This window comes from Solanum dulcamara, chromosome 10 (assembly GCF_947179165.1).
Source record: "Solanum dulcamara chromosome 10, daSolDulc1.2, whole genome shotgun sequence".
NCBI classification, from domain to species: Eukaryota; Viridiplantae; Streptophyta; class Magnoliopsida; order Solanales; family Solanaceae; genus Solanum; species Solanum dulcamara.
The window spans coordinates 2,137,261-2,156,852 of record NC_077246.1 but is presented as its reverse complement, the minus strand read 5'-3'; the positions used below and the strand labels follow the sequence as shown (position 1 = coordinate 2,156,852).

General features: G+C 32.9%; 1 protein-coding gene across 2 annotated transcripts; it reads left to right on the top strand.

Moving 5' to 3' along the window:
• The first annotated feature begins 902 nt into the window (after positions 1-902).
• Positions 903-13,791, top strand: LOC129870025 (probable RNA-dependent RNA polymerase 5). 2 transcript variants are annotated; one of them, XM_055944591.1, is made up of 19 exons: positions 903-1,405; positions 3,629-3,845; positions 3,929-4,064; positions 4,346-4,420; positions 4,810-4,963; positions 5,621-5,822; positions 5,916-6,003; positions 6,185-6,325; positions 7,710-7,784; positions 7,905-7,976; positions 8,170-8,276; positions 8,996-9,144; positions 9,714-9,939; positions 10,532-10,757; positions 10,994-11,136; positions 11,719-11,890; positions 12,441-12,579; positions 12,665-12,828; positions 13,404-13,791. In XM_055944591.1, the coding sequence occupies exons 1-19, from the start codon at positions 1,000-1,002 to the stop codon at positions 13,662-13,664; spliced, it is 3,153 nt and encodes a 1,050-aa protein (XP_055800566.1). In that variant the 5' UTR covers positions 903-999; the 3' UTR covers positions 13,665-13,791. The 2 variants fall into 2 exon arrangements, with proteins under 2 accessions (XP_055800566.1, XP_055800567.1); XM_055944592.1 differs by lacking the exon at positions 903-1,405 and adding an exon at positions 2,987-3,052.
• The last annotated feature ends 5,801 nt before the right edge of the window (positions 13,792-19,592 follow it).

Sequence of the window (19,592 nt, the reverse complement as noted above, 5' to 3'; positions counted from 1 at the left end):
GATGTGTACATATTTGTCATATTATATCTAATCACTTCATCGAATTTCAAAAGAATATCACCTTTTAATATTTAGTATTTAACAATTTAATTTTAAAATATTTATTCTATTCTTAATAAGATAATTTATAACCATATAAATATCAATAACTTATTTTAGATCATAAAATTAAAAAATAATAATTCTTTTTTTAACTTCAAGCAAATATCATCACATAAAGTCCAAAAGAATCACTGTAATCTTGAAGGGTCACATCTTGAATTGTCACTTCTTCTTTTTTCTTTTTTCCTTTTTGAGATTTATTTTCAAACTTTTTTCTTAAAAAATTTGACTTTTTCTTTGCATTCTATTTCTTATTTTGGCTTTATTTTTCAAAAGCTTCCGTTCTAAGATTCTCTTCTGATTTATTTCCCTTTTTTTCCTTTTTTGTTTTATATTTATATTATAATTCGATTAATTTTAAATTTGTTCATGAGATTTATTTTTTTAAAATAATGTTTTTTTCATAAAAGAATAATAAGATTTTGCATGTTGTATCGAATTAAATAACATACTTTATTCTATATAGCTTTTTCATTCACAAAAACTCAAACATAAAATTAGTGGTTAAAAATAAATTCAATCATTCACCATAGTTCATGTTGGTGTGATATACTTTCTCCATTTTTAATTAATAATCCCTATTTAAATCATAATGAATTGTATTAAAATGGTTGAGATTTTTTAATTTTTAATCAAACTTTCGATTTAAAAAATTCTGAAATTAACTCTAAAAAATAAGCTTTTTAATGCGCGACTTTAATTTTAATATAATATAATTTAAATTTCAAAATAAATATCAAATATTATGGGGGAAACAAATAAATATTATTTTTCTAAAGAGCACTTAAACCAAGCAGACAAAACATTTCCCACTGGAACGCTCTTTAAAATAGTAAAAAACAATTCTATATTTCTCTCTCAAAAATCCCAGTTTTCTTCACTTCAACTTAAGCAAAAATGGGAGATTTTTCTTCTTATAACAATGGAGAAATCAAACTTCCAGCTTCAGTAGAACAAATGATTAACCAAATCTGCAAAAAAGAGAGACAAAAATCACCAGATGATAAAGTACGAAGACTCCTTCTGGCAATCGGAGAAGAACGTTCGCTTTGTATTTTGAAAGAAATTTCAAAATGTCAGATCAAAAAAACCCTAAGTGGATTCATTGTATTTATGGCGAAAAAATATTATCAATTGGAAACTCAACAGTTTTATCAGCAGCAAAATTATGAAGAACCAGTTCCTTCTGCTGAAAGTTTTTATCATTCGCCTCAGATTCGAAGAATTTCACTTTCTTCTCCGAATTCATCTTGTTCTTCTGTCAATTTTTCACCCAGAAATAGGCCGATTTTTCAAGATTATGGTAAGTTTCCCATATTCTTCAAAAGTCTGCTTTTTTTTTTTCTTTTCAAATTTGGATAGTGTAATGATAAAGTGATAATTTTTTGTTACAAGTGATACTTGCATGTATGTTTTTCTATTTTTGTATATTTTTTAGGTTGTTGCAAAAGGTTCAATTATGTTCTCATTGAACTTCTATATAGTTTCTATAATGCACTCATAGCATAAAATAAAGGGATAATTACAGGAAAAGGCCATTCGGCCAAAGTAATTATAAAAAAAATGGCCATTGCTGTAGATGCATGTATAGTCTGTGTATATTTCACGTATAGTTAAGCTATATTTAGTTTTTGAGTGCATATCATTGTGTATATTAAGTGTATAATTTATGTATAAGTAATCTATATTGTATATTCAATATATATTTTCTATGCCTTTTGGCCAGCTATATTGTATAATAACTGTATATTTTATATAATTTTGGCTATTTTTTATATAAATAAAACATGATTATATTTATTGTATATATTTGAAATTATCCCATTAATAAATTGGTTTAATTAAGCTAAACAACCTTATAATATGCGACCTCCTTGTATTTTAAAATCAAGTACTTACATCTATATTATAAAAAAATCCTATATGAGGTATAACCATAACTAAGGATATTAAAATATAATTATTAAAAGTTAAATTAAAATTATAACTAAATATGTTTTATGTATTTATTTTAATTAAATTTTAAAAGAAGCCATTTTTTGTTATCAACAAAATAGGGAACACATTATTATAATTTACCTGGATGAACCTCCTTGCCCCCTCTAGCTTTGTTGTCGCCACGTGTGAGCTTGATTCTTTATTATGGGTCAAGCAGGTGGAAATTCTAAGGTGGCTATGAGATTCAAACTAAAAATCTATATTGTGTGATTATTTATTTAAAAATTTGAGTTGTTAGTGATAAACTACTTTTATTTAGTTAATTATTCTCAATAGTCAATACTAATAAGTGCACCGGGCTACTTTTTTTTTTTTTAGTCAATACTAATAATTGCATCCCTATACTCTTTATCAGCCTAAATGCCGAGCATTTGACAAAAGAATACACTTTTACTTTGTTAACTGGAAATTAATCATTCTTTGTGGAATCCTGAAGTTGCCCTTTTTTTTGGTTTAAAAATGCGCCTCCTTCTGTCTATTCGACTTCAATTGCCATTTACAGTTAAAAATGTCCCTCTTTTTTATGTGAGGCTTTAATTGAGTAGGTGGTACTGATGTATGAGACGGCATACATGTAAAATTACCCTTTACTGTTTTTTTAAGATCAAGAAAGTTTCTCACATCGGTTCCTTTTTACTTTAGCTGGACAAAAGAAAAGTTGGTCAAAAGTTTCAACTGATAAGATTAGAGGTTCTTTTCAAAATATCTTCCACTGTAATCTTCTTTTCAAAAATCTTGAATAGTCACATCTTGCTTGTAATCTTGAATTGTCACATCTTGCTTTTCTTTTGGGATTTTTTTCCAAACATTTGTTTTAAACTGGTCTTTTCTTCTGCATCGTTTATCCTCATTTTGACTTTTTCCTCCATTCTATGAATGTCTTCAGATTTGTTGAACTCCATAGAAAAATGCTGATAGTAACAGAAAAGTACTTGGGTTCGTTTGGTTTGAGGTATAAGCCAAGTTAATCTTGATATATAATTGGTTTTGCTTTATACCATAGTTGATTTTCAGTATTAAAAATCATATAAAATATGGGGATTTAAATACTGGAAACCAAATTTATAGTATAACCAATAGTTGTACAAGTTATACGAGAATTTATATATTATTTTATGGGGAATAGAAGGTGGAACAAGTAAGACGTGTATTAACAATACATGAATAAGAGTATCTAAAGACGAAAATGTCCTTACAATAGGTAATATCTAAAAAATAATTCCCGTATTGTTTATTCACGTATAAATCGAGTATATATCTGGACATTAGTTTAGGCTTAATGAAGAACTTGTTCAAAATTTCCATTTGTTGTGATCTCTTCTTTTTTTGCATATTTACAAGTCTACATGTAAACTATGTTGCTCGGACTTTCCAAAATTGTTGTTGCACTTGTGTTCGATTCTCCAAAATGCACTACTTTTGGAGTTGTCAACACACATTTTTGAAGAGTCCGAGCAACATAGCATGTAAACATACTCAGACTTTCAAGAACTCTAGTTTTACAATGACGGTCTTCCAATGCCTGCAGACATAGTAGGTGATGCATCTGATTCACCGACATCAGCTCCACGAATACCATCACCTCCAATGAGTCCAACGACAACTAGCTTTCAAAGAGATCATTACGATCCTAGGCCTTTTGAATTTAGAGATGGGGCCAGCACACGAGGAATAAGTGAACAGTTGCTGGCACTCAGTAAGCTTGAATTCAGGAAATTCTTTTTGATTCTAAACTACATTGGGAGGTAAAGTTAGCATTTATTCAAATATTTATTTTGTCGACTTCTACATTGCTACAAGTTGGTAGTTGATTTGATATCCGTTGCAGGAGGAAGTTGGAGGATGTTATTATGCCCCATGATGTTGGTGACATTTTGGATATGATATATCAGCCTATGTCTCACTTTGAGTCATATATCTGGAATAAATATGGCCACCTTTGTGAATACAATAAACGGGTGCAGGTGATTTTTCTATTCAATTACCACTGGTATAATCTATTTTCATCTGTTAGTTAGTTCGGATTGAAGGTCTTGAGCCCAACCCACTGATGTTGTTCTTCCAGACTTAAAGACTTCTACATTGGCTTTATATTTCTGTCATTTCATTTTTTTCTTTTGATGTGTTTTTATCGTTAGTGTCCACTGATGAGAGACTAGTAATATCTTGGTCTAGGTACTTGCATAATAGTCTCTAAACTATTGAATGACCAATCCAATAATTGCCTTATATCTGTGTTTTCCAGTATCTTGATTGGGATTCAGGAAGGACTCATCTCTATCATTGCCATTTTCATTCGGATGGAAGCTATACTTTTAAGGTCTGTTATTCTTGTGGTTCAAAACTTTTTGTTATAAAAAATTATTCAAGGTAACTCCTTTAGCCTTTGAAGTGTTTTGTAAGTTATTCCTGTGATTGAATTGGCTGAACAAGATTTTGGACTCCTGTAAACATTGTATTATGCAGATATTTAATTTGTGTAGCACTAGGTTGTAAATGATTCACTTAAGCTTCTTAGGCATCAAAAGTTGAATACATAACTACTGAAGCTTACTGTCTCCTGATACTGATACCAGATCCCTAAAGCAATAACTGTAATGCCTATGTTGATTAAGGAGTGGGAAGCATTCATTCACTTTGGACAGTGCATCACGCCTCCCTAAGCATTAATATCCATTTCTTGACTTGTTTTATTTACCTCCTCCTCAGGGTCCTTACCTGAAAGCAGAAAGAACCCATCTGCAACAGTCGTTAGGAGATGAGAATGTATTGATTGTCAAGTTTGAGGAAAATGCCCCAGGGTGTCCCGAAGAGATTGTTCAGAATGGAATTCTTGTTGGTTTGAGGCGCTATCGCTTTTTTGGTAATTACCTTTTATATATGTCGACAAAGTATTTCAAAATTCCTATCTTGTCTTGGAAATATAAGAAGAAATTCAGAATTTGCCTTTACTCTCTGTAATTTTAGATAGATTTCCCAATGGACAGTGCATTTTATGAAGTTTATTTCGGAATGCATGTGGCGACATTATTCTACTTTTGTGCTGCTGCTATAGTGGTTATCAAGTTCATTTAATGTTGAGCTTGACTGCTGATGATATTTCTTTTAACACAAGTATAAGAACATATATAATCTTGTCTGTGTTTGAATGATAGTAGATCCATCTAACATATGTGTCGCTACAGCATAGATGTATTGGGTGTAAGGCCCAACATTCGCTCCCATTCAACACTGATGGTCTTCTATAACATGAAAGTACTGTACTTAGAGGGCAAAATTTTCGCTTATTATCTGCAACAACTTGTATTTAAGAAATTCTCGTCTTATGGCCTTCGCATTGGCCTGTGTCAATGTGGATCATCTGTTTTCACAAGTAGCTGTTTGATTATCATGTTCCCAATAAATAGAAGTGTCATTCTCATTATTATACTCAAAATCAGGGGTGGAAGTACCTGAGAGGTTCTGTTTTCAAGTGTTTATGATGCCAATGAGGTTTTGTGTCATTGTGGTATTTGAGCAGTTTATAAGAATGACGGGAAGAAGAGAAGTTCAAAGGACAAAGAGGAAAAGATCGATTCTGTCAAATGCTACTTTGTTCGAATGGAATCTCTTAATCCTTATGAAAAAGAAACTTACATTTTGCATGACAAGATAGTCCATGAAGCAAGGTGCCATTTCATGCATGTACACATGGTCTCTAGCATGGCTAAATACATCGCCAGGTTTTCTATTTCCTGGACTCTTTTAACTTTTTAATATTTATTGCATACTTGCTGTCTTTCTTTCTGAACTGCATAGTTACTCTGATAATGCAGGTTCTCCCTAATTTTATCCACGACAGTAAAGCTTCAAGTTGATCTGAATTCAGTGAATATTGACAGAATTGAAGATATATATTGTCATGTATATTACTTATCAAACATATAATATATGTGTATATATAATCATGCATACTCTTTGCTGTTTCTTTTTCCCTGTGCTCTCTGATATGCCATATCTTTATATTTTTTCTCTTTCTATGGTCTCAAGATAATGAATTCTCTTTATCATTTAATTGCCTCTTCCTTTGGGAAAAAAATTGTAGGATAAGAATGGACGAATTCTCTATGATGAAGATGGGAAACCCCTTATACACACAGATGGGACTGGATATATTTCAGAAGACTTGGCAAGAAAGTGTCCACAAGATTTTTTCAATGTGAAGCATAAGTGTGCCAACTTAGAGGTAATCTGATTAGACCTAGTTCACGAAGCATTTTCTTTAGGTTGATTATGTTTTTGCATAGCATTAAAAGCCAGCAAAACCTAAACAATGAAGTTTTGTACTCCCTCCATTTCAATTTGTTTGTTTGGTTTTAAGAAAGTAAAGAAGACTTTTGAATTTTGTGGTCTTAAACTAAAGATAAGTAGAATGTACCAAAATGTTTTATAATCTTGTGGTCTTAAACATGCCATGTGGAAAGTTTAAACTAAAGAGTTGTCAAAAAAAAGAAAGAGACATTCTTTTTGAACCAGGCAAAAAAGGAAAGTAAGACAAACAAATTGAAACGGAGTGAGTAACACTTTTTGGAGTTGGCCAGCAGACCCTTAATAAGGAATACAACAATACTAGTTTTTTTAAAAAAAAAAACCCAAAAAACAAAACAATGAAGTAAGTTCTCTCCTTTCAAGACTAGAGGCCCAAGAAGCACATAATTTGGCTTTATTAAAAAATGTGTCGTCTTTCCGGATATAATTTCAGTAACTCTTCACCTGAGCAATAAAGAAGCAATCCTTCTAATTACTACGGGACTTGCTTTTGCTTTCTTTTCCTCTGGCTACATCGGAGGCGACTGGAGTGCTTTCATCAAATGGCTTATCCAGAATGAGCTACCGAGTTGGAGTACAGCCCCCCCCCCCCCCCCCCAGATAGTTCTGGCTTGGAGGTCAGAAATCCTCTTCCATTTTCTTCAGAACAACAACGACATGGAGAGCTCGGATTGAATCGGTATCCATGCACATGCAACACAATTGATCCCACACTACTAGTATGGAAGTTTGTAAATGAGGCATTTTACATTCTCGTCTGACTTAAAGTATCCAAGTTCACATCTCTGGGAAGAAGCCACTGCTTAAATGTCAATATAGTTAAAGCAATTCCTTGACAGTCTTAAAGAACGAAAATGTCTAAGCGAGGGAATCAATAATCTTAAAAATATCAAAGAAATGATTTCTTGCTGAACTTACATATATTTGCTATTCCAGCATTTGGTCACTTAGCCATTGGAAATACCTATCAAATTTTTAGTGTGCTCATCTTCAAAGTTCTTAGAGCAATTTGATAACATAAACACTTGAGGACCAGTAGCTAGCTTCTTGATCAGGCAAGGAGATGAATATTGTAGAAAATTTTTGGAAGAATGTGTCGGTAGTTCATAGTTTCTTTTTTCCTCAATTCATTTGAATTCTCTTATTTCCTTAATTTTCTTTGGTTGTAGGCACTAGGCAGTGCACAAGATATTGTCTCTTCCATGCTTGTATTGATATAAACTATCTGACAGATTCATTGTATCAGAGTCCTTCATCTCTCTTTTTGAACTTCTCATTGAATTTTGAACTAACCATTTCAGAGATATACCAATGGTGTCAAACTTGGGGAGAATTCATCCGAATTGGGAGAGGCGGAATTTCAGAGTGGGGAACTGGTAAATGTTTACTAATTGATTCGGAATCCAAAACCTCTGCAATTAGCAATTTGTTATCTTTAAACATGGTCAGCTTGATTCTTTGCTGATTAGTTTTCATGCTTCTCTTTGTCTTTCTAGCCTCTGTTGATGCAGTGCCGTCTATTCTTCAATGGTCTTGCTGTAAAGGGAACCCTTCTAATCCATAGAAAGGTACTCTCTTCCTTTAAGCACCGACGACCATAGTCTGTTTTATTTTAATTGGCTTGGTCAAATATCTTTAGCTTATTGCATACTTACGTGCGATGACATTATTGAAGCAGCTTTTTACCTGGTTATTCAACTAGTTTCTCTGATCTCTAAGTCAACTTCCTGATGGATACAATGTTCCGTTCTTAAATATTAGCTGCCACGACGCACAATTCAGATTAGGCCCTCAATGATCAAGGTCGAGGCAGATCCAAGACTGTCAAGAACTCACATGTTTAACTCATTGGAAATAAATACACCCAGGTATTTGGAACTTTTTAGTCAATTCAATATTTCAGTTAATAGAAAGATAGAAGTTCATTGTAGGAATCTTCTTTTGTCCATGAAATTGCTACTTTCATGACCCTTTCAGTTTTGTTATAGAAACATCATAGTTGAGCCTGTTTTTTTAACACTAAGAGCTGCAAGTACATGTGTGCAAATGAGGAAAAATCTGGTATTATGCATTTCAGTAGGTAGTAAATAACAGTAAGGAAAGACTATGTTTCAATGCAAACAGTAATTACAGTTCAGATGTGAACTAAATTTTAGAAACAAACTAAAATCATTCCAGAAGTTGGAGGAACCACAATATTACGGACAGAAATCGAGTCTGCATTTTTATTGCTTAGGGGACTGATTTGTCATATCCGTCGCAGTAGGATCCCAAGTGAGGGAGGTGAATTGTTTTGTGAGATTTTATAGTATTAAAACAGCAAAAAGGTTTCCTAATAAAAAAGTAAAAGTAAAACAAGGTTTACCCATAGGATTTTTTGATGGAGATTGGAGGATCTACTTGCCTATTACGACTGGCTCTAAAAATGGACATATCGTCCTTCCAATGATTGTTTTTTAAAAAGAATTCTTCCATGCTATGTATTACAGAATTTTCTGTGAAAATTTCTGCAGCTACAGACATTTCAGGTATATATGTCCTTGTGGGCTTACCTGCTGCAACTGACTCCCTTGTGTTATTCTTTCAGTCTTAAACCTAGGAATACTTATCTATCAAGAACTCTTATTGCTCTGCTGACCTATGGAGGTGTTCCCGTGGAGTATTTCTATGATATACTCAAGAATACTTTGGAGGAGACACAAAGGTTATACTCAGATGAGGTGACAGCACTAAAAGGTAATTCTAGTTTTAGAAAAAATGATAATACAACTAAGTTTCTCTGCAACTGTTTATGGTTTATAATCTAGCATGTACATGGAGAAATGTTGACCTTCAGATGTTACGGGACAACTTTAAACTTGTGTGCAATCTGGATTAAATTTCAGCATGTGGTGATGTCTTTGTTCTCAAAATTTCAAATAATCTCTTGACGGCATGACATGTTTATATGAACAATTAACAAGCTGGTGCCGTTACCAATTTTCTAATGAACTCCTAGAAAGTAGAAACAATGTTGCTCGGATCCTCCAAAAATGTTGTTGCACTCATGTCGGATCTCCAAAATGCATTACTTTTGGAGGATCCGGCACACACCCTCCGACATTGTTGGAGAATCCGAGCAACATCGCCTAAAACCAAATCACTTCCTATATACCTTCTGATTCCATCTTTGCAGATTTGGTACAGAAGTTTTAATTCACTTACCTGCATTGATTTTAATATGCATTACTTTGTTCCAAGTCTCTGTTGAATGCTTTACCAAATCAGACCTTTACTTTTTTGTTTTACTGGTTTTCTCCATGCAGTTGCGGTAAACCATAGAGATCGTGATGATGCCTCTACTGCCACAAGTATGATAATGGCTGGAGTACCTCTCACAGAACCATATCTTTGGTGTTGTTTATCTTCCCTGGCAAAGGAAGAAAGAAATGGGCTAAAGGCAGGAAGACTTCCTATCTCTGATACTTTCTATCTAATGGGAACAGCTGATCCCACTGATACTTTAAATCCTCATGAAGTCTGTGTTATTCTGTAAGTATACTGTTTTAATGTATCTTATACCAAAAGAACTTTTTTGTTTTGTTTTGACGTTGTCAAGTTCTAATAAAGTGTGTTCCAATTAGACACTTTCAAGTCAAATACTGAAAAAACTTTCGCGTGTGCTTTCATTTGTCTATTGGATAGTTCAGTTAACCACATTTGAACTGAAAGTCTAATGGGAACACTTTATTAGGTGTTGAAGTGTTCAACTGAAACAAGGCTTAATTCGAGTGTCTAGATGGAATATCTTGGCAAATTTAAGGGGTTAATTATGTATTAAGCCATTCAGCTTTCTGTCATAAAAAAGATATGCCCTTATGGGAAATCTGGCATCAGATTCCATTGTTCGACTCTAAAGCAGTTTGGTGAAAGCTGATGCTGGTGCATGTACCATGCACCACGAATTTGTACACTGGTCAAAGATATACTAGCCGCTTTCAGTCTCTATCATCATCAACTAAGCCATTGATTATTAGAATCGATCTCATCAATGCACATTTGCGAATTAGTTTAATGACAAGGTTGCAGAGCCTGTATTTTTTAACTGGAAACATACCAAGTAAAACTGTGCCATTTTATGCAGTGAACATGGGCAAATATCTGGAGAGGTACTAGTATACAGGAATCCTGGACTTCATTTTGGTGATATCCACAAATTACTTGCTGTCCCTGTGACGAACCTCAGAGACATAGTTGGAAATGCTAAGTATGGTATTTTTTTCTCCACGAAAGGTCCAAGATCCGCAGCCACTGAAATTGCTAATGGTGATTTTGATGGAGATAAATATTGGGTCTCTCAAAACCCCCAGGTCAACTTTATTTCTACTACCGGCTAATTGTTCTAATTTCTTTGCTTAATGATTTAATTGAAGTGCCTCAGATTTGGTCCTCCATTTGTACTCTACATGCCCATCTAGAAATGATAACGAAAAATCAATAAATGAAAAGAAAAAAGAACATATTTTTATGTCGTTTCATTTCTTGAATGAATGAAAATACTCAACGAGTTCCGTCCAATTTGAGCATGTTATGTTGTATGCTTCAGCTGTTAAAATATTACACTGCAAGTAGACCGTGGAGCCGAATCCGTTCAACACCAAAGGCATTGCATAGGGAGCCCAACAACTTCTCTGCGGAGGAAAGGGAGCATGAACTCTTTCAGACATTTCTAGAAACTAGGATGCCAAAGTATGTATATATTATAATATCACCTCTGTCTAGAATGCCCTTTTTTTCCTTCCAAAGTTAGAATAGTCTTTTTGATATTGTCTGAAACATGTCTCCTCAGTGAAGAGTGCAACATACAGTTCCATTATCTGAATGGTAAGAGTTGCTCATCCTCGGGAGTCGGGAAGTCCCCAGCTAATGAGCATCGGATGACGGTGGAAAATCTTTTCTGAAAAGCAGGATCTTTTTGATAAGTTATTTTAATTTAACCTGGTTAAGCTTTATGTAATATCTGTAGATCCTGAATTAAATGCTCATGTATTGCTGATCGGATCCAGGATTTACATTTAATGGGTTCAACATTTGAATTCTTACCATTGAACCATTGCATTTCTATAATTATGGTTTCATAGTTTACTATTTGGAATATTTTAAGTGATTTTTACATATATATATATATATATATATATTTATATTCTGTGTCAAAAGTACTGGGTTCAGTTGTACCCATTACTTCTTCTCTCCATCCACCTCTGGCTTTTACTGATTTAAAAAAATGCTCATGTTTCGGTTTTATTCACGAGAGTTCGTTTACTCTTTCAGCTATAGCATGGCTGATGCTTCTGCTAACTGGTATGCACTCATGGATAGACTTCTGATATTGGGGAAAAATAACACCACAGAGAATGAAGAGACGAAGTCCGTGAAAGAAAAGTTATTTGAGTTGATTGATTTGTATTATGACGCTATAGACGCCCCAAAAAGTGGGAATAAGGTTACTTGCTCTAACCTGATCTCTGTTTGATATTTCCCTTGTTAACAATTCTATACTTAATCACTGTGCTCTTTAAGTGAGTATTTCTACTTTTCTGTACCCGAAATCTTTTCTATTAGTTTGATGCTTCTCTTGCCTGGAAGCTTCAGATTCACCATCATATTGTGAAGAAAATATACACATCTATTCCATAAGCAATTTGACAATCTACTTTTGCTTCCAAAGCTAGAGTAGATATTGATTGAACATTTGTGAGTTAATGGTCAAAGACACACCTAAATTACCCTGGTTTTTCAAAGTTTCATACCTAAACTATCAGGTCGGGAACTTGAAAAATTGGGATACTTAAGGTGTGTTTTTGACCGTTCTCAGTATTTTTTTTGTTAATATTCTTAGGGCCTGTTTGAAAAGCCACCATGTAATTACTAGGCTGTGTAATTACTACCCTAGTAATTACACCAATTCCAATTACTAGGTGGTTTTCCAAACAGACCCTTAATGTTGTTGAGTTATCAAATTCTTGTCTTACCGCTCTTGCTTCTATCCACAGGTCTACATCCCAAAGAGGTTGAAAGTAGACAAGTTTCCGCATTTCTTGCAAAAGAAAGAAAGCTATTACTCTACCTCAGTCTTGGGAGAAATTTATGACCGGGTTGAGAAATTTAAAGCTGAAGAACCAGCTGCTGTAGGCAAGTGTTTGATCCATATACTGATTGAATATTGCAATTGCTTACTGGTTGTGCATTTGACATATATCGTATTTTGTATGTCCAGAAATTAAGAAACTTTCAGCTTTTGAGGTCGGAATCCCTGAGACATGTTTGAGGTTATGGGAAGAAAGGTACATAAATTACAGATTTGAGATGGAGGCGGCACTGAACACCAGCAGTGAATCAAAAAATGACTTAGCTGACCAGGTTATTAAAAAGTACAAACAGGTAAAACCTTCTTTTATCAATCTTTGAGGAATTTCTTTGTTGAGTCTCACATCGGCCCACCTCATAAGCTAGCTCTTAGGGTTGAATTAGGCCTGAAAGTCCATAACAACCTTCAATCATTTTAAGAAGGGGAAAAGGTGAAAAATACCCTCTACTATACTGAATATCTCAGTGTTACTTTTGTTGTACTTTGGGATCATTCACACCCTTCTTGTTAGCAAATTGTTTCATATTTATCCTTGGCCCCAACAGAGCTCCAGTATGGATCCTAACTAAAGTTTAACTGAGGATAACCCGGTTCAATCTAGAGCTCCTTTGATGGCAAGACTTAAAAGTATTAGATGAGGGTAAAACTAGATATTTCGTATAGTAGATGGGTAAATTTGGACGTTTTTCCTTGTAAGAAAACAAACTTGAGTACCACAATCTAGTGGCATCGATTGGATTTTCAAGACAATAATCCTGAGTTCAATTCTCACCAACCCTATTTCTCCTTCCACTCCCATGTTTTCTCGAATCCATAAGTAACCACGAGTGTTCATTTCTCTACCTTGATTTTTCAAATTTTCATGCAGCTGTTATATGAAGCAGCGGATATGGAGGAGAGCGTAAGGAGTACAACGGACATATTTAATGATGCACTTGCGATTTATCGCGTGACTTATGATTATGCAAAAGCTACAGGCGACGTCAGAAAGTGTGGTTTTGCATGGAAAGTTGCAGGTGCAGCCCTTTGCAAGCTTCATGCTGAGCTTCATGCAAAGGAACATAGCCAAAAAGTCATGGCTGTGTCACCTTCTATATTGCACAAATTATTGAACTTGAGGATCAAATAAGTGTCTTGACATGTAAAAATATGTGTTGACGATTTAGTGTATATATGCTTTTCTTTTCAGGATGTTGGAACAAATCTTCAACATGAACATAATTGTCTTTTCAGGATCAGTAAACAGTTGGAAAACATATGCGCAACGAAAATATTCCATAAATTTATTGAAATTTGATTCGATAAATACCTATCCAAATTAATTGCCTGACTGTTTCATTACTTGGTAAGCAAGTATTGTGGGAAAACTTCTATATTTACATAAGATGTATATTGTCAAATTATGTCGTGAGAAAATAACTAAATGTGGAAAGTTATACTTTAACCTATGAGACTTAATGAAATTCTTGATCTTGTGATTATTAGTCTTCCAAATCAAGAAAAACCAATATCAGAAAAGAAACTTTATTTTTACCTTTTCATGTTTTTTTTTTTACATTTTCACTATTACATCTTATTGTCAATGTTTTTTTTTTTTTTTTTTACGTTTTCATGAAATTCTTGAAAGGTTAACTTATGATCTCTTCATTATTGCAGTAAGGATAGACTTATTGGAGATACTTAAGAATCCGTCAAACCAAACAAACCTGATAAATGTAGTAGCATAGAGATGCAACACTAGGAATTTTCAAAACTGAATTAAACTTGTTGGTTAATTTTTCCACTCAAATCCAATTCATCAGAATTCTAGAACTAAAATATCAAGATGGACATTTTATGTAGCTCCCTAGCTAAATAATTTACTGCATCAAATTGGTAAGGTTCAGAGATAAAGATAACATTGTAGTAATCTTCATAGCTGATACCATAACATACAAATGTCACATAAGGATTTTTCAACCCAAAAAGTTTCTATCTTTGTTTCTCTATATCTTGTAATTAGAATTTTAAGAGTTTGTTGGTTAATTTTTTCACTAGCATAGAATTTTGTAACCCAATTCAGCAGACTCTATTTGTTAATTAAAAATATTGTACCTCGTTCTCCATTATATGCAAATCAATGCAGTGAAAGATTAAATTTGTAAGTTTTAACGAGTTTTATTTCAACAAGTATTAGAGTTCCTATCCAAAGTTATAAATGAAAGATAAATGCACAAAATGTATTTTTTTATAGTATTGACTAGTTTCAATTATTAAGACATTTCTTTATAACTTCAATATGCAAAAGTTATTTTTATAGCTATGAATATGAACAAATGGACTGGGAGATCCTTTTCTGAAAAGAACCACATTTTTCAAAAAAGAGTAAGAGACGCAAAGACGAATTTCATTCTGGCTAACCAAATCCTTATTTTGGTAAAAGTGGTACAAGCTCAGTTTCCTACTTAGTTTATCATGTTTTGCATCATTTATTTTTTGTTTTATTTTGCAGATTTCCTAATATATTCTGGAAGACGTAAAGGTGGTTGGTGCATGCTATATGATAGCATGTAACCAGCCACGGAGAATAGCTACTATTACACGTGGCTTGGGTGAGATATCTTCGCGCGTCATGTTATGTCTAGGCCCTAGACTTGGGTCATGACAGAAATGTTGTAAAGCATCCTCAAAAACTAGTGAGATGGTTAGGGCACATTTATTGGTACATGAAATTGTTAGAAGTTATACTTTTTGGTATCATCGTGGGGAGAGGTTACATGAGCCACAACCAGATAAAATTTTTACTTAAAACAAATCTAAATATAATTAAAAATCTAATTAAATTTTAAATAGTACAGGTTAAATTAGAAAAAAAATATAAATGGGGACCATTGGAATTTTCAGTTTTTATTAGGTCCTTTGGGCTTCTCAAATCATTGATGAAGCATATGAACTTGAGCATTTAATTTTTCCATATTCAAAATTGTAACCATTCATTAGCAATAATAATGGGAAGAAACCGTTACTGATCCCTTATCATGTTACTAATGAATTAGCTCATTTGCCCTAGAAACTAATTGATATAAATGTTAATGAATCATCCCAATCTATTAAAGAAAATCATCAAATGCTATAATATTAAAAATTTAATTTTAATTGATTATGGAAGAAGGTGTTGACAAGAACTTGAAAAATTATGTATTGATTTTGTTTTCTTTTTCCATCTATATTATTATGATTAAAATTTTAAGAAGGATGTGTATGTTGTATTTTTTTCTCTTTTTATTTTTTTTCTCTCTCTATTAGACAACTTTAATTTAATTTTTTATGAATTTTTGATTGTCGTAAGTCTATATTTTTATTTGGGCTGAAATTAGCCATTTGTGACTTTATTAGAAGTTTGCTAACTACTAACCAAAGTTCAAAATTTACCGTTGGTTGCCTAAAAGGAATTAGTTTTAAACATTAAAATATGCCCCTCATTTGATGTTTCTTGTCACATTTTTAAAATTTTACTTTTAACAATTATATTTTATTATTCATTATACACATATTTTCATAGAATTTTAATCATTTTAATGGGTCTATAAAAATTTACTGTGGAAACACGTGCAAAATACGTGTTTAGAAACTAGTATATATAATAGAGGGTTCCATAAAAGAGTTACTGCATTTTAATTTTACATTAATGAGGAAGTTTAAACTATTGTTTCAATTAGGGGTACATGGACTGGGTTGGATTAGATTTTTTAATTACCAAAACAAACTATTTATGTTAGGTTTTTAAATCTATAAATCAAACCAAACTAAAAAAAAATTGGGCTTTTCGACCTCAGATTTTTTTCGAATTTTTTCGGGTTTCTCGGGTTTTCAGATTTTTTCGGTAAAGTATTCATACAAACATATAATTAACTTGTGTTTCAAATATATTTTTAATCTTACCCAAATACAATTATCTAAGGTGTTTCTTAAGAAAATAGCACAAATATCATATGAGTGATGACACTAAAATATTCAACAAATATAATAATGTAATCGCATAAAACAAATATGCAAATAGATAAGTAAAAATGAAAATGATTATAATTTTAAAGTACTAAACCGTGCTAAAATAAGTCTAAGAAGTATTAATTATATGACTAAACATTAAAGAAAATTTAAAATTAGGTTATGTATTTTAATTATCTAAACCAATATATAACTAAAGAACAAATATTCAACATTAATTATTGTCATTTTTAGTATTGAGTTTATTATTTTTTAGCAATAGTATTGATTTGATTTTGATTTGAACTTTATTAGAGTTATTAATATTTATGCAATATAACCTTTATTGGACTATTCAAAATTCTAAATCAAACTTGAAATAATATTGTTAAAAATTAAAAATTATGAAAAAGCATAAGAAATATTATAAATTAAGGAGTTAATTGCAATCTATCCCTATCCTTTTTCATTTTACAAAATCCCTTCAAAATATGATTGTCTGGATACATCCTGTGCAAACGAGATACATAATTACGGATACATCAATGAACTAATCAGTTGAGATAAAGGAACTAAAACGTAAAAATTAATTTTCACGCTAATCTAATTGATATCGATCTCTCCCTTCCTAACAGCTTCTCACAATTCAAAATTCAAAATTTCTTCTCCCCCATCCATCCCCAAATTCGTAGTAGATTCAATTCGTACCTGATACATAATGAATGTATCAATTTTGTTGCGACTTCATAAATTTGGGAAAGCAAGGTGAGTTATATATGAATGAAACAAAAGTGATGGAATAGTTGTTGGACAATCAGTTTCCTTTGTGAATCTCAAAGCCGCCATTGCCGTTGAATTAGAGATAGATGAGATGAGGGAAAATTTGGAAATCCAATACATTGTAGATTGCAATTCATCTCCAATGATAATTACGAACGACATGGAGTAAGACTGTATATAGAAGTGAAAAGAGACGAGCAAAAAGGAACTGTAAGTTGAAGAAAAGAAAAAAAAAATGCCTATTGAGCAAGTTGATATAGATTGATTGGAGAGAGAACTAATTTGAATTTCAAACTTATAATTAACTGCTAAGATTGTGGGAGTGAAAAAAAGGAGAAATTGGATGAGTGGAAAAAGGAAGAGGGAAATGTGGGTTTGGAGTAGAGAGAAGCAAGAAAATCACCTATTGGACTTGTCTCAATTTATGTGACTATCGTTTTGAATTATTTCGAGAGTTTTAAATTTTTAAATTTTAATTATGAATTCAGACATTAAAGTTGCAAGTCTTTTGAAAATTTTCAAATAAAATATAAAAAATTGAAAACTATGTAAAAAAGAATATTATAAATTATAATAATTAATAATTTAGATTATTTAAAATTAAAGCATATTTAAAATATGGTCAAAGAAAAGTTTATATGATTGTCGAAATCCAAAAGTCCCCTATCAGTTGGGATAAAGAGAGTAGTATCCACCGATATTTAAATTTAAAATTTCATGATTTTCAACGTACCTCATTAACCAATATACCACATGCACCTTGAGTGTGGTGCTAGCTAGGCTACATCCTTGGCTGTAAAATGTTGTATAGTTATTGATTTTTGTGATGGTAAAAATCAGTGGTTACAACTTATTGAGGGATCCACGTTACAACAAAGGGCTCGCGTTCACAGAGAAGGAAAGAGATGTTCATTACTTGCAAGGCCTTTTTCCGCCTGCTGTTATACCCCAGGAGCTTCAGGTACATAAAAAATTGATTAATGTTTTAGGAGAAATTTTGCTGATTTGAAGTAACAGTAAAGTTGTTAACTTAGGAAATGGTATATTTTTCTAACCTTTGAGTCTACGAACCAGATATTTTTACACGCTTCCTCCACAGGGGCCTTTGTCTACAGACAGGGGCGGACCCACGTGCAAGTGAGGGGTTCATCCGAATCTCCTTCGTTAAAAAATTACACTGTATATATACGATAAATTTTTTAATTTATGTGTATATATATATAACATTGAACCCCCTGAGCATAAGCCAAAGGATTAGCTCAGTGGCAAATGGGGTTTAATATTTCGCCTTAGCTTGTCTCAACTTGCGGGTTCGAATTCTAATAAGCATTTTTTTTTCTAATTAGCATGTTTAATTTTTTTTGAACCCCCTTCATAAAATTCTTGGTTCCGCCACTGTCTATAGACAACATACACAATTTTTCACTGTAGTTTTGCTTCACAGCCTTCATGAATTTGTCAAGAAAGTCATAGTATTCCTACGAGAAAAATCAAGAACATGCCACAAATTTCAATATATATTTCTACGTGGTAATATACAACAGGTAGGATATAGAGTGATGTTATTTTAAGATTGACCTCGCCAGTAGCTCTCTTTTGTCTGAGCCCAATGTAGAATTCATCTTTCAATAGGTGTTCATTATTTGTTCCCACGTCAATTGTTATAGACAAACACTGCACATACGAGCAAAGCTATAGGATGTTCATAGTTACAACTTTACCACTGCTCCAAGGTTCACCTCCATTCAAGTGAACCCCCTTCTATACACTGTTGGGTTTAATTGATAGTTTGAATGGGAAATTGAGGGAAAAAGAAGTGGAGAGAAAAATGATTTGTTCTCTCTTGCTTTATTAAATAAGCTTTGATCCCACATAGGTGGTGGAAAGGAAAAGTCTCCTACTTAAAAGTAGAAGGACTCCTTCATGTTGCTAAAGGGTCAAGAAGAAATTTTGCTGATTTGACCATCAAAGGTGGTAAATAGGCGAGTTGGGTCAAATTTGGACAAAGTCAACAAACGCTCTTTGAGTCAACGCCTCCCCAACCACCCAATATGTCACATCCTTCCCTCCGTTTTTAACTTTAGTCTTAATTTATGTTTATGCAAAACAGCGGAAGCGTTGGCCAGTCAAGTAACTGAGGAGCACTATGCCAAGGGGATGATTTACCCTCCTTTTGGTAATATCAGAAAGATCTTAGCTCATATTGCTGCTAAAGTATATGAACTCGGTGAGCCAATTTCTTCCTTTTTCATCGTCTTATATTGGATTTAAGTTATATGTATCGATGATAACGCTAAAAATTTTACACCCT